This window comes from Ambystoma mexicanum, chromosome 8 (assembly GCF_040938575.1).
Source record: "Ambystoma mexicanum isolate Mex_15411 chromosome 8, UKY_AmexF1_1, whole genome shotgun sequence".
Classification (NCBI taxonomy): domain Eukaryota; kingdom Metazoa; phylum Chordata; class Amphibia; order Caudata; family Ambystomatidae; genus Ambystoma; species Ambystoma mexicanum.
The window spans coordinates 480,409,459-480,425,219 of record NC_090929.1 but is presented as its reverse complement, the minus strand read 5'-3'; the positions used below and the strand labels follow the sequence as shown (position 1 = coordinate 480,425,219).

The window sequence follows — 15,761 nt, the reverse complement described above, 5'->3', positions numbered from 1 at the left end:
CCAGAAAGCCTTGTGGACAGTGCAAAGGGTCTTGACCTTGATCCTTGCAGCCACCAGGAGCCAGTGGAGGGATTTCAGGACTGGAGAGATATGGTCCCTTAATTAAGGCCAAGGATATGTTTCGCAGTCCTGTTTGGTTTAGCTGCGGAGAGTAGAGAAAGGCAGATTAAGAGGCTGTTGTAGTAGCCCAACCTAGAGAGAACAAGGGCTCTAGAGACAGTGAGCTTCTGGGGGGAAGTGAGAAAGGGAAGAGTACCTTTTAGGAGTTGCAGCTGGTAGTGGGACTTCTTGGCAACATCCGAGATGTGAGGAGAAAAAGGGGCCAAGTAGAGGTTGAAAAACCGGGGTGAGAGGATAGAGCCCTGGGGAATGCCACAGGTAGAGAGAGGGGTGGCGGAAAGAAAGGGACCAGGTTGGACCTGAGGGGCAGTTCAAGAGGAAGGTCAGCCACTCCAGGGCCTGATGCGTAATGCCCAGATTCTCGCAGTGTCAATTGATTAGTATGTAGTGGTTGAACGTGTCGAAAGCAGAGGAAAGATCAAAGACGATGAGGACAGAAGGAATGCTGGAATCCGGGTTAGAGAGCAGATCTTCACGGGTGTTCAGGAGAGCAATATGCCTCTGGTAGCTCTGAAGCCAGACTGATAGTCATGGAGACAACTAACAGATTCAATGTGGAGAGTAAGCTGGGAGATGGCCAGCTTTTCCAAGAGTTTGCCCAGGAAAGGGGTGATGGAGATTGGGCGATAGTTTGCCAGGCAAGTAGGATCGGCAGACAGCTTCTTGAGGAGGGGTTGCACAAGGGAGTGCTAAAGGGGAAAGATCCAGTGGTAAAGGAGTGATTACAGAAATCAGCCAAGGCCAATGGAGGTGACGTACATGTCTGTCTACGTGAGAAGTTGTGGATGTGTAGGGGAGGGTACATGAGGTGCATTGTGTTCTCCCTCTGTTAGTAATTCTCACTCTTGCCATCTCTGTTCTTTAGACTGCACTGAACATGGTGACCCGGTGCCTTGCTGCGGATCTGAAATGTGAGGGCATCCTCTGCATGTCACTGCACCCTGGTTGGGTGAAAACGGATATGGGCGGAACTCAGGTAAGTACACTGAATGTGCAGACTGTAAAATTGATGTATTTCAGTATCATGTTAGCAAGGTGCAACAAATTGTTCTCAATCGACTTCAAAAGGTAATCTCTCTGTATCTGTGCTGAATTAATACCTAAACTTAAGGGGCGAGAAATGCCTCTCCACAGGTCACGACCCCCTCATATCCCTAGCTAGCCTTTGGGTTTTAGCTTCAAACCGCCGAAGAACCAGGTAGTTCAGCAAAGAGGGAGCACCCAGTATACAATCGATTAACTGATGTCTCCTGTGATCCAGAAGAATAGTTCGAGGGAATGTCTGGACTGGAACTGCCGATTTCCATCATTGCCTTTTCTGCCATTCTAGCTAGTGTAAGTATCCTTGGAACTACTGTGTTGGTTTAAACATTGCCAAAATACAACTATACAGAATTCATTCCAGTCTGTGAGAAGCACTACCATAACACAATCTTGCTTGAAGGTTTACATGGCAATGGAAAAAGTAGATATTCTTTGAGTATGGTTCTCTACAGAAGTGAGGCAGGTGGGAACTGAGGTGATAAGATTCCCCCTACATGCAAGCTGGCTTCTTGCGTGGATAGGTTTGTGGGTTTCTCTTTTTAAAAAAAGGTTTAATTTGAGGGTAGTTTGGTGGGGGCGCTAGTGGAAGTTTCTGAATTGCAGGCAGAGGGATTACCAGTGATGTGGTACACAGAGGGCGAAGGAACAGAAATGGATGGTGCGAGTGGTAGTGTAAAGGGACACAATGTTGGTCAGTTAAGGGGGGCTATTCCATAAATGGGCTGGAGTACCAGAAGGCCTTTGGAGAGGCGCCCATTTTGCATAGAGAGCCATTCTGAATGGAGTTGGTGGGCATTTTCTGAGCGCGGATGTCTCAAAGATGAGCTTTTTCTAGAGGAGGAGAAAGGAGTAGAGGCTGAGACCCAAGAGGAAGCTTGAACAGTCAAGATGGCTGTGAGTGACAAACAATATCCAGGTTTTAGTAGTGCGGTATGTAAGGTTTGAGTGAATCTTGGAAGTGTTGTGGAAGTTTATCCTGGCCACTGACACATTGTAAGTAATGAATTGCTGTAGCTTTAATTTGCTTTCACAGAGGAGTCCAAGCAGCAAGCTAAGGAGATCAGGGGGGAAACCTACCAAAATGTCGCCCTCATTTGTGCACCCCCAGAGTCGCAACTTTGGGGCACACAAAGAGGCTGACATTTAATGCGCCCAAGCAGAGCTGGGGTTGCCGGGATGTCCCCCGCTTAACATTGTGGTAAGCAGGGGGACAAGAAAGAAAAAAAGAAAAAGGAGAAAAGCTCCCTACGGCGTCGGCTCTAACCCACATTAGTGGGAGGAACTGACGTCGCAGGGATAGCAGGGTGTAGGCTGCACACAGTGTGCCACCGTAAAGGGAAGTCGGGTGGGGGGTCGGGAAGGGAAATGCGGGCACAGTGATCTATCTGATCACTGCGCAGCGCCGTAATTGGCGTCGACATTTTTGTCAGCGCAGTTATGGGTGGCGCACTGATCACATAGATTCTCAGGCGGGAAATGATAGAGGAGGGTGCGAGGGGTAAGACATTGGGAGCTGGGAGTTGGATGCTTTCTCTCTTAGGAAAGTGGATCATGAGGCGCCTGAGTGCACTCCAGCCTTGGTTGGTCGTGAGACAGTTGTTTGTAGAGGGTAGGGTTGAAGGAAGGGAAGAGAAAAGGAAGATGTGTGGGTTGCATTGGCAAATGGACAGTAAGAGAAGCCAAAGGAACAGATTAGTTTGCAAGAGAAGCGTTGAGCATTGAGAGAAAATGACTGATGACACCCTTGAAAATCTCCGACAGGGATTGTGTTTGGAGCAGAGAGGTCAGTTTTCCAGGAGGTCATAATAAAGGATTTAAGAAATGCAGAAAAAATAATTTAAAAAAATCGTCAGGAGGCAATCCAGTCTAGTTCTGAATGACCGTTTCTATTGGAGAGGGAGGTCTGGTCGACCCTGTCAATGGTAGAAGAGAACCAGCAGGATGGGAATGGAGGAGAGTTAGGAAAGCTGAGCAGCAGTGAGGTAATTGGAAATGTGAGTGACTGCCATTTCCATGGAGTGCCTGATATGGAATCCAAGCAAAAGGGAATTGGTTGTCAAACCTAAAGAATTGTTCCAATCCAGTGTAAGCAAAATGCGATTAGTTAGACAAGATCTGCTAACTGCGGGGATCTACGCGCACAACCAAGCGCTAAGGGTCAAAGTATATGAGAAAAGAGAGCACAATCCCCATTGCAGGTGCTCTATAGAGATGCTAGTCAAAATAAGTGCACGAGTTTTGGAAGTTTTAATCATAAATCATGACGTCACTAAATCTTGTGATTCACAAAGCACATTGATTCAAAATTGAGTGTGAAGATTAGTAAGGGGATTGTTGTCCAACTACCTTTCAATCAATAACTAAGACAGTTCTAAAGAATTACAGAATTCTTAGCCCTTGCTTAACAAATTACACAGAATGCTCAAGCTGTTGCCAGCTACATGGCAATATGTTTCGCCCTGGGGGGCTTTTTCAAGGCAAAATGACTATAGGACATAAGTAATCATACAGTATTAGGGTTGAACTACCATTATCTCCATACTAAAAGGCGTATTGAAGATGCAAAGAAAATGCAGCCCTGGGGCTGTTATCATAGTCCGCCGTAAGCCTACAGCCGATCGGCAGGAGGAACGCCGCTTTTGTGCTGCACTCGGCACAAACAGAGAACACTCTGACTAATAATACTAAGATCTCTACTCGCTTCTTTTTTCATGCTACTTGATTAGAAACACTCTACACTTGATAATAACACTACTACACTTGACAATAACACTGAACGCTTACTGTGGACTGCCATAACAGCCCAAAGGCTGCATTTTCTTTACTTCTACTATTATTTTGACTAGCACCTTTATAAGGCTTCCACAATGTGTATTGTGCTCTTTTCTCATATGCTATGGAATCCAGGCCGGAGTGAGGCACAGAACCTGTTAGTTTCCATGAAGGGAGTGATCAAATTGAATGCTGATCCCAAGGAGAATGGACTAGTGAGGGGGGATACAGTCTGGTAGTTGGCTAGACTATCGCGGTCAGTCGCATATTTATTTCATGAAGGGAAGAATGGGAGGTTTCTTGTGGTAGGCAGGGAAGCTCCTAGACTAGGGTGAAAATAGGGGGAGGGAAGAGTAGGCCAGGGTTGCTAGTTCGTAGTGGTCTCTAGGGCAAAGAGGTCCACAGGAGCACATGATTGGTTTGAAGCCTGGAAGATCATTGCCAGCTCTGCTGGAAGTGGAAAAGAATGACAGGAGAGGAAGGAACAAGTGCTGGTGGGTAGAAGGCGGGTTAGGCTGGTGATCAGCATGTATCTAATTTTGGATATTTCTAAGACACTCACGGGCTGAGAGGGATGAAGCAGGGTCCTGGAGAGGGGAGTAGAGTGTGCCGGGATGGGATCTGAGAGAGGCAATTACCTTAGTTTTGTACTAAGATTTGTGTGAGGAACAGACTTGCCAGGTTTCGCACAGGAATAAATGAGTGATTCTGACTCCCCGAGCTTGACCACATGCCCCTCACCCATGCAGATGTAAAGCCTACCCACGGGCAGGAACCACCAACCGGAACATCCAAGGAGCAGGAGGCAATGGAATCAGATTGGAAACTGATTGGAAGAACTGAATGGAGCGTAGAATATAGGCGGTGCTGTCAGCATGTTAGTGGGGCTTCGTGCACAAAGAGACAGTTAAAAATTGCATCATTATGCAAATCTTCCTCCCGGCCTTCTCAGGTTTCCCTTTGGGACAGTACCTACCCAATAGAACTTTCTAGCATGCAGCACCCTCCTCATTATGGCTGGATGGTCAGAACCGTAGGCAGACTGTCTCTTCTGGACAGGAGAAGCCCTTGGATGATTAGAGAAAGGAGGTAGGAGCTAGTAACTAGCAACAGCAAGAGAGGGCCCCTTATGCAGTATAGGTGTCCCCTATGGTAGGGGTTTTCCCCACTGGAAAGAAAGGTGGGTGAAGCTGGTGTGAGAAACCCAAGGGCATTCTCTTCCTAAACCCCTTGGATCCTCTGTGCAGGCAGCCAAGGAAAGGCCATCACTATTAGATCCTGACCTTGGGGGTGCAGAAGCGAGGGAGGATCACCTGGGTAGAGGGTCCTTGGGGACTGGGAGTGGGGCATCCTTGGGTGAGACATGGTATCCCACTTTTCCTATTGACGACTAACTCAACCTTTCCCCAACCTTCCTGGGCTGTTGTAAGCCAGTTCCCCTCAATGCTTCAAATATGAAATATGACAATACTGGGACGAAGAAGAGGCAACTAAGAGCAATGAAGACTACACTCTTTTACCACTCTGGTACTGGGACGGGGAAGATACCTGCTAAGAGTTGTGAGGGTCAGGCATGTCCCGTTGATTGTGGACAATCAGGGCTAATGGGACGTTCACACCTGCAGCCTGTCAAGGGGTTGTAGGTGAAAAAAAGGAGACCAGCCCAGCAGCAAAGAAAACGACTGGGAGAGCGACTGGGATACCAAATGGTACAAAAGCGGCAGGAGAAGCGGCTGGAAAGCCGGTGAAAGCATCAGGGAATCGTCCGCCCTGATGCTCCGTGGAGTAGACTGAACTGTGCGAGGGGAGCCGTGTGGAGAGACTGCCCCTTTCCTGTGTGTTCAAGATTCTTGTTCACCTGTGTTCAGCGGTCAACACAGGAGTGCCTGAGGGGCAGGAGTTGGACTCCTGTCTTGAAAAGCAGAAGGCCGTGTGTCCCACACTGCTTGGAAAGCTGTGAACGCGACCAGTGAGTTTTTAATGAGGGAGAACCCCGGAGAATCCTGGTGTGCAAGCGTTTGAACTTTTCAAAATAAATACTTTGTTTCAGAGTTGTCGTGTGTATGAGGAAACTATCCATAACAGAAATATACCTAGAAAGCAGAATTAATTGGAACCCTAAAGGGTAACCTAATACAGCCAAGATATGTACATGAAAACCAAACATAAAAAGAGGGTGCAAGTGTTGCAAAGAGCCCAACGAAGACAAAGGATCTTTATGTGGTACTGAAACTAAGGGCCTCATTACAAGTTTGCCGGTCCGGAAACAATGGTGCTGATAAACTCACCGGCACGCTTGTTTCTGGACCGGCACATTGTGTCTGCCTGCCATGGCCATTGGGCCCGACAGGTCTGACCCTGCCGGGAACAGCGGCCATGGTAGGCAGACCCTTCACGGAAGTGCTGGTGCTGTTCACAACGGTGGCGGTGCTTCCGAGTCCCCACTCCATGGGAATAGGGACTTATATTTTACTGGTGCCTGACTTCCCGTGCTGCCGGACTTGTAATCTCCCGGTGGCACCGGGCAGTCGGGCGCCGGTAAAATATAGCACCGGCAGGGTTACCACCAGACTTGTATTGAAGCCCAAAGTCTTGGGGATGGGAACCCTGAGACGTGAAACATTTTCTGCCTCAAGGTGCTTTTGTGTTGGGAACTGTATTGCTTGGAACTTTACAAAAGGTAACTTTGAGACCTTTTGTTGGAACTGTTTTATATTTGGTGAAGGGAGCTGAAAAGAAGATGCGAGTTGGAAGAAGCTCAGAATCCTATGTTGGACACTTTTGATTGCTGACATCCCTACACATTGTATAGATTAATTGTGAGAGCAAGTATAGGTTTTAGACACAGATTCTTCAGTTGGACTCTTTGAAGACTATCCTTAGTTTCATTTCGGTAGGGAAATCCCACCTTAGCACAGGGCAAGGTAGACTTTTTCCATTATGACATTTAAGTTAATAGTGTTTTATTTTAAATTCTGAATCTGTTGTCTGTGTCTTGCTTTATGATGCCTTCACACTGGATAACCCACTTTGAATACAAAGCTGTGCCCCTTGTCACAGACATTTAAACACACAAGTACCTGGTTGTGAAGGAGATGTGAAATGGGGATCTAAATGGGTGGATCATGGTTATCAGCAGCCGTCCACTGCTCAATGGTTGTTGCAGAGCTTAGAATTTCAGACTGCATATGGCAGGAGTGGCTGACTTTTTCCACAGGGGAATGGTGGACACTTGCAAGAAAAGACGCAAGCACTGTGTTGAGGAACCAGCGGCTTTAACAAGGGTGTTGAAAGGATTACAAGCTTGCTCCCACATCTTTTACATATCTGCCCTTCAATGTCTACCTGGCTGTGCAGCCAGCCTCTAATCCCCACACTCGGAGGCACCTGACAATTTGGCTGAGTAAGGGCAGTAGACCAAGCATGAACGGAATCTGAGATTTTGGCAAGGAGAGGAGGCATTTTCTCACTCATTTCATTTGCTGGCAACGCTCAGTGGTAAAGAATGCTTTTCAGCTTTTACAGAATTTGACCTGGCCCTATTGTAGGGCTGGACTCCACTTGTTGTAAGTTGCTAGGCTTGCCATGCGCAGGACTTTGTCCCTATAGATTTGTTGGTTTAGTCCTGACTAGATTAGGTTGCATTATGGTAGGATTTGCAGGTGTACCTGTGCTTCGCACAGTAATTCCTCCTTCAGTCCTAGTTTGAAGTGTGTTCAATGAACCAATATGGATGATGTTGCATGGTTGTTTTGGGTTAGCCGAATAACAACACGTGGAGGGGACCATGTGTCGTTCCGAGTTTGATTTGTCCCAGCAGACCTTTCTGACCACTACCATGTTTGATAATGTTATTGTATGAGAGTTATAGGGAGTTTCATTTGTACTGGATGGCGTCCTTTGCCTACTACCGTCATTGGTATACTATTATTGCTGAACCAATGCTGTTTTGTAGACAATATTGCTAGTCTTTCCTGTAGGAGCTACTGTGAACAAATTCTGGAGCAAGCCACATAAAGCTGACCATGAGAAAAGCATGAAGCCTGTAAATCCATTCCAGCTGCTTTGATTTGGAGCGTTGAAATTGCACAGCAACATTATCGGTGTCCCGATCTGCTGCCGAGGCAGCAGCGACCTCAACATAAGTGCCATATGTAAATGGCTGAAGCATGTAAGCTAGAAGTGCCGTACCCATATGTGTACGGCTGAAGCATGTAAGCTTTGTACTGTTGAGATGGCATACATTCATCAACTTCTGTGGGAAATGAATTTTCTGTAATTACCAAGAGAGATTTGCCACCATGTGACGAATGTCATTGCAGACACTATTGAAGAGAGATACACCATTTTGTTAAGCATTTCAAATGGGCGACTCTCACCTGACCAGGACCCTTGCCCCTAGCCTTGTAGGTAGCGCTCAATTGAGATGCCTTTCTTTTTATTTTCTGCGAATTCAATTTGAGATGGTACACAACCCGATCACACCCCCTTTTTCAAATACCCTGGGTCAAAATGGACCATGAACCAGGCCGGTTGGTGAAAATGCAATGCTTATTTTAAAATTCAAAGCACATCACACACATTTTAGTGTTGGGCAGCAATCACCAATGGGGTGATAATGGCAATGAAAACCACATCCAAAGCACAATTGAATAGGAGCACTTTTTCAATTAGGATAGATAGCACCAGAGTAAAGATTTCCCCCTGCAATGTTCCCTCAACCCACAATTAAGCTTATTCCGAGTGGATAGAAAGAAGCAGCAGGTAATCGGGGATATGAGGAAGCAAACTGAATTTTAAACCCTTTGCAATGGCCTAAAATGGCACTCAGATTTTGGCAAATAATTAATTATATGTGTAATTAAATATGTGATAAAACATAAGTACATCATGTCTCAGGGCTATCATATCACTAGCAACTATAAGGCAAGCTACCACACAAGGCGTAGAGTTCACAACGCAGATTGAAATTGTAAACCCAGTGCAGTCAAATCACACATGGAAAAGTTGCATTTTACACATTTGCAGTTTTAAATGTCAATTTTTGTTTTTTAACGGGTGAAAAACACTGAATCGGAAAGCGTTTTTCTGGGCTGGGAGAGAAACGAGGGCTATAGCTGAAGAACTAGATGAGATTTGCAAGATAAAAGGAGGGTCGGTTTTGGTAAAGTAAAGCCGTCAAAGGGAGGAAATCTGTTTGAAAAGAAAAAGGACAAGTTTTGCTTAAACTAGATTATTCAGACTAAAGTGTTAAAGAAAGACACGGTGCGATCCAAGGTTAATTTGCAACTTAACCCTTCCACCCCGCGTTCAGATCTATGTGGGAATTTAATTTAAATTATTCCAAGTATTGCTAAGGAGTTACAAGATGAGGTGAATGAAAGAATTGCACGAAGACTAGAAAATCAAGGACAGGATGCACAGAGAATTCTAACAGTTTTAAACAAGTTACCAGGGTATGGATAGAGTTACTGGGAGAGTGGAACAAGCCAAAGGATCAAGATGGGTAGGCTATGCATTTCTATAGGATGGGGAGATACTCACAGTCCAAGCTTGAGCTTGGGATTTTGGAACAGTCAACCGGATTCTGGTCACTGCACGACGGGTGCCGGATAGCGGCAGACTCTCCTGGCAGAACCACAGATGGGCCTGTCTGGTCACTGGATTACAAAGGTACAGCTGGATGCAGGTAGTGGTACAGCTGGATGGCAGATGTACAGCGGGCCTGCAGCTAGCGGGCAAAAAGCTGGTGTGGACTCTGGATGCTCCCCAGAAAGGGTACCACAGCTTTTCCCCTTTTTGTGTGGGGTTTTTAGTTCAAGGCCTTGCTGGGATAGAGTCAGCTATGCTTTGGACTTGGAGTGGAGTCTGGAATCTGGCAAGATGAATGTAGAATATCGGGAACGCAGGCACTGGAAATTCAGGAGAGAGTCTGTCTGTGAGCTCCCACCCTTTATATAAAAGCTGGTGACATCATAGAATTACATGGTAGGGCAGGCGTAGGCTGGGTACGCCCCTAACAACTGGATTGGACAGACAGGGGTGATTGTTACCGCCCTCATATCAGCTGATTGGACTTTTAGAAACATTACATCAGCTTTATGATGTGGGTTTACTATGTCCAGAACCTCCCACAGTTAATTTTTCCACAACCCAGTTTTGACATTAATGGCCCATGTTTACGTTTGTGGCATCTTAACAAATTACATAGGCAGATTATATATTTTACGCAGAGCGTACCAGTCCAACTCTCCAGTTTGTAAAACTGTTTCCTCCGCTTAACAACTTTTTGTCATTTTCAGTAAGAAATATTTGACCTAAAATTCTATAACTTTATCCATGTGTATAGATTATTAGGCATATCAATATGGAATTTCAAAGTGGCATCATGTACACTTTCCTTAGAATATGCAGTTCTCTACCATTTCTGTTCCCAATATGGAAGTGAAGGCTACAACGTCTTAAATTAAAAACCACAAAATTACATTTACAATGTTAACTTTTTACGTTCCTGCGAAGTCCTGTTGCAAAGATAAGTCTAAGAGTTTCTTAATCAAAATAGTCTTTTGAAACAAATGGGGATGGCCTTTTTCCTTCACTTGGCCCATTTATTTTCTCAGCTATCACCAACTGTCATTTCAGCCCAGAGTGGCCCTGGGGGGGTTTCCCAGTTTGATTGAATGTTTATTGCCACTTCCTCAGTTCACAGGTTGGTGTCCCAGAATCTATTGCCTCAGCCCGGAGCACAGACAAAAGTCTTATTAGTATGTGATATGTGGCCTTCTGGTCCTATTCAGTTTTCCAAGCTAGCAATTATCACATGTGTCTCGGAGGTTTATGGTGGCTCCTTTTGGGGAAGGACTTGGTTTAGCCAGCAGAAAGACCTGTTTTGGTGCTTGCAAAATCCAGCAATGCATTTTAATTCCTTTTATTTTATTCTGAATCAAAAACAAGCCTGTTTAGTAAAACATCCCATATATCTTCCCCAGAAAAAAACCTTTACATTGCTAGGCAGTGACAAGTTTTTATTCAACATTGTAGTTTTAAAACCAGCATTTTCTTTTGGTTTGTAAAAGCCCATTTTGACATTGTGATAGCTGCTAGGATTTCTCTTTTCAATTCGGTTCTCCATCTGACTTCCCAATATTTTGCAGCCCTATTCAGTTTCTTTTATACAGCAGTTTGTACAAGGCAAAGGCCCCCTGAAATTGACATGTGCACAGAGAGCTAAGGCTTCTTTTTGCAGGGTTTATTTTTGACACAAAGTGTTTTCCCGCCCAGCTGAAAGTGAAGTGTCTTTTATTTCAGCCCAGGAATGACATAGCCTGTCATTCAGGGATAATGCTCTCTTCTGATGAAGCACAATGTGAATATGGATGGGCATGACAGCCTTATTGATAAAAAGCAATGTGATGTGGAATTGATGACAATAGTGTCAGGACAGCATCTATTTTAGTGTAAAATATTCCCTTTTCAATGGGAACTTTTTGCAAATTGCAGAGCAGCGCTGTTTCAATTCGGTTCTTTTGGTGCACACAAGAATACACCCTGGCACTTTTCTCTATGTGCTCCGTGTTCCAACTCGCACAATAGGTGTTTGGCAACATGGTTTCAGCCACCCTTTTGTCGCTGCCAAACGCAGTTTTGATGCAATGGTGCTCCAATGAGCTAGCGCAGCCATTTTGCTGTTGACTGCAGAAGCGCAGGTTGGTTATGGATGGGAATTCTGCTGAGTGGGTCAATGTAGCCCACAGCAAAAGCAGTGTTTTGTGCCACCCGCATGACTTAAAATGCTAGTGCTGCTAGTGGCAGCTAAAATGCTGATAGTGTGAAAAATTTAGGAACAATAAACTGCTGAAGTTTACGTAGGACTACGGCAGAACTATGGCACAAAGAGCCACATGGCAGAGGTAAGCGTTGCAGACCACTTAACAAAAGAAAGAAAGAAATTAGGAAAATTTATATTTTATACTGTTTACAATGTCTACACCATGGAACCTACCCACATGCCAAATGTTAGGTTTGTAGCATGTTGGGAAGTGCACTTCCCAACATGCTACAAACCTGAATTGTGGCATGTTGGTAGTTTCCATGGTGTAGACCATGTCAAAAGTATAAGATATACATTTTTTAATTTTCTTTTTTTATTTCTTTTAGTGGTCTGCAATGCTTATCCTTGCCATATGTGGATATATGTGTGTGTGTTCGAAATGGTTAGCATACTTCCCAACTTGCTACGAACCTGAAACTTGGCATTTGGGTAGGCTCCATGGTGTAGACAAAGTGAAAAGTATAAAATATATAAAGTCTCCTAATTTTAGGAATATGTGTACATCACATTAATCGCTTGTCCCGTTTGTTTTTTCTAGTCTCCCTCCCGACCATTGTACCCGGAATACATGGAATTGTACATGGTTGTTTGATGCATCAAGCATGACTTTTCACTACATGTATCACGCGCAGTGTTTTCACATTTTGGGTCTCACTGTTAGGTGCAGAGTCGAAACACGTTAGCTGTGTTAGCACTGATCATAACACATGGAAACCCTCTTATAAAAAACATTTTGAAAACTGTTAATTTATCTTGTCTGTCATCTTGCTATGATAATTCACTATTAGTATTGTGTATAGTTAAAGTTGGGAAGTGCCTGATGTGAGGAAGATAAATCTGTCCTATTATTGGTAAATTGGGTGCTTCCCAACAACATTTGAGCGCTTTAAACCTATCTGAGTGGTAGTGGTGGGGACTAATGCTTTTAAAATTAGTCCATTACTTAAGTCTTTACGTGTGTAGCTCTCTTCCAGTCCCTTCCCAAAGTAGCTCTCTTCCAGTCCCTTCCCAAAGAACCTTGAACACAAAGTATTCTGGATTTAATAGTCTACTATGGGAAGTTGGCAAAACGTTCAATGATTCTGCAGGCATGCATTTTCAGACCAATGCAAGTGAGGACGGTGTTTTGGCATGCCCAGGTTAAATTTATACGATAAGGATTTCCTATTGCAATTCTCAGATCACTGGTCTTTGGAGAGGGATGATGTAAAACCTAGATGCCAGTCACTGGCGAGAGGGTTTGTAAAACCATATGTGTTACGGTCTCCACTTATTGATAATCCCAGGGGGCGGGGGAGGGGGACATAACTTGCGCCATCACGAAAACACGTAAAATGTGGAGATCCTTCCTAGAACCTTAGTAAAGCACCATTCCTACTACACGGAGATGTTCCCCCTATGAAGGAAAAGTAGGTGGTAAAACCGGAAAATGGGAAACCTTGGTGGAGGAGTTAGATTAAGCCTGGCATTCTTTTATTAAACGAAATGTGCTTTGATATGTGCATACATTCATTTGAATTTCTGTGGTACAAATATAAACTGGGACTGAGGAAAAAAAGGGAATATCACAAATTAGGTTCCTTGTAGGTACCACTGTCTTCTGTGTTTGTGGCTGATTGCCCTCCTAGTTTAGACCCGTTTACAGTAGTGAGTGAAAATATGCCTTCAGCTTCTATTATGTGAAGCATCTATGTGGGGTAAATCTTTCCATTGGTGTTGTCACAAAATGTAGGGCACAATCGATAGCTCATTTGGCATATCGCATAGCTGGGACAATTTAAAAAAGTACGCACTTTGATAAGCATGAGCCAATTATATTTGGGCTTGATGCTATAACAACAAAAAGTGGTGTTTCGTAGTTACTGTACACCATGTCAAAATGGCTAAATTGGTGCTCTAAGAGTCAGATTTTTGCTGGGGTTATTCTCTAAGCATCTTTTCATGGAATGCGTTAATATCTGTAATTTAGGGGCATGGGTTATATGATAGTTTAGATTTGGTCTTGGGGTCCCGAATAGCATGATCGCCCATTTCAACTCTTTTAAAATATCTAATTGATGAAAAAGATTTTTCAAATCAACAAAAACTAAAGATATCTCAATCTTTGCTGGTTATCAAAAGGGGAGGATATGCCCCAAACACAATAGATTACTGGGTTTTGACATGTTCTTGCACACAAATTATAAAACAAATGCATTCTAACTGTACAAACCCAGAACTTTATGATCTAGTCTGGTTGAACTTTAATATCAAGATTAATAGAGATCCTCACGAAGATGTTTGCAGTCATTTTATTTAAAATGGGTCATACCTTTAGCACCTGATGGTTGTTCCTGTGTCATTTTGTCATGTTACGCTAATGTCTCTTAAATAGCTGTGCAATTGCTTCTGGTTAAGTCAATTTGTTGCATTTGTCTGAGGGGAGGGAGTTACTATCCTTTACAATGGTGCCCTCTCCTAGTTTATATGGGGGGGAAATGTAAGATTAGCCCAAATTTGATGCACATTTTGTCACTACCTATTTGTTCATATTTACATAACTAAAAGTTAATAGAAGAAAGTGATAGTCTTAAACAATGAATCGGTTCAGATGGAGAGGAGAAATGTCTTCCCTCTTGAGGACCTCTTGAGGCCTTTGGACTGGTCTTGGGCAGTAATGATACCTTTTACCTAGAATGTGTGGATTACAGTCAAGCATTGGACTCAGTTGACACAAAGGCCCTGGGAGAAGCTCCAGAAGCAGAACATGACACTGCCTTCCTAATAATAACCATGAAAGTGTACCATCATGCAAAGGAGAATAGGGCTAGAGTGTAGACAGAGCAGCCCCATACAGACAAAAAGGGGAGTAAAACAAGTGTCTCCACAACCAAGCCCTATTCGGCCACTGCTCCAGTTGTGTCCAGTGTACTTCAGGAACCGTGTTTGAGGGGCACCTCAGGTGTGCTTGGCTGGTTCCTCCTCTTTGAAAGACACCTGTGTGCTCCTGATAAAACATCAATTGCACGGCTGGAAAGAAAAAATGCATACTGTAAAGCAGACCACCTCAAACTAAATCTGACCACATTGTGTAGGTTCTAACCAAGGGAACAGCAAAAGAGCCAACATGCGAGGTGAATAGTCAATTGATTTTGTTGCATTTCTTTGGGACGGGAACATGGTTCATCCAAGCTGTATCTAAAAGAAAACCTCTCTGTTGGTATCTTTCCTTTTTTTAAAAAAAATATATTTCAACATTAAAGTTACAAAATTAGAGCCAAGAACGTGTTTTGCACATTAGTACTTTCTCAGGGCATATATGTTGCTAATCAGCAGGATGCATATTAGATGTAATTAAAATAAAATGTATATATTTTTGTATTTATTATGCATCGGCCAACACTACACAAAATATTGTAAATCCATAATAATAATCATACATCGTCATTAAGAAGGAGAAAATGGAACTCCCTTACAGGAATAATACACCATTTATACTAGTACATGATTTTTATTCTGTATAACTATATTGTTGATTAAAAGCTCTGTCCTGCTAATATGCATGTTAACCATACAGTCATGTGACATAACCATTCTTTGTAGATAAGTATGTTTTTACTCATCTATGTTCTTGCAGATGCATAAGTTACAATTGTGCAATTCTGAGTCTTGGTGATCTTTAACTTGAAACAACATCCTTCTACTTGATGAGTCAAGTAGTTTATGTTGGATTAAACAAGATCCATTGGACTGGAATAAACAATAAGGATTCAGTGGTGGTGGTGGGTTGTTTAGTTTCTTTATTTATACACAATCAAATTTTAATATGGCGTCATCCGGAATAGTTGGGGTATTTTGTTTCTACAGTGGATCCTGTGGGGCACACAACATGCAGGTGTTCTGCCAACACCCAGTGCCTACGTAGGAGTAACGTCCAGGAATTTACAAAGAAATGTGTGGAGTCAGGTACATATTAACTTATTACTGTTTCTTAGTCTCTGTACATAGCGGCAAA

At 43.6% G+C, this 15,761-nt stretch overlaps 1 protein-coding gene across 1 annotated transcript in view; it reads left to right on the top strand.

Annotated features, from left to right (window-relative positions):
• LOC138472117 (C-signal-like) overlaps positions 1 to 15,761 on the top strand; it is a 323,878-nt gene that overhangs the window by 267,042 nt on the left and 41,075 nt on the right. The window contains exon 5 of the mRNA XM_069610116.1: positions 986 to 1,096. Within this exon, the coding sequence (XP_069466217.1) occupies positions 986 to 1,096 (111 nt within the window). The remainder of the gene's footprint in view (positions 1 to 985; positions 1,097 to 15,761) is intronic.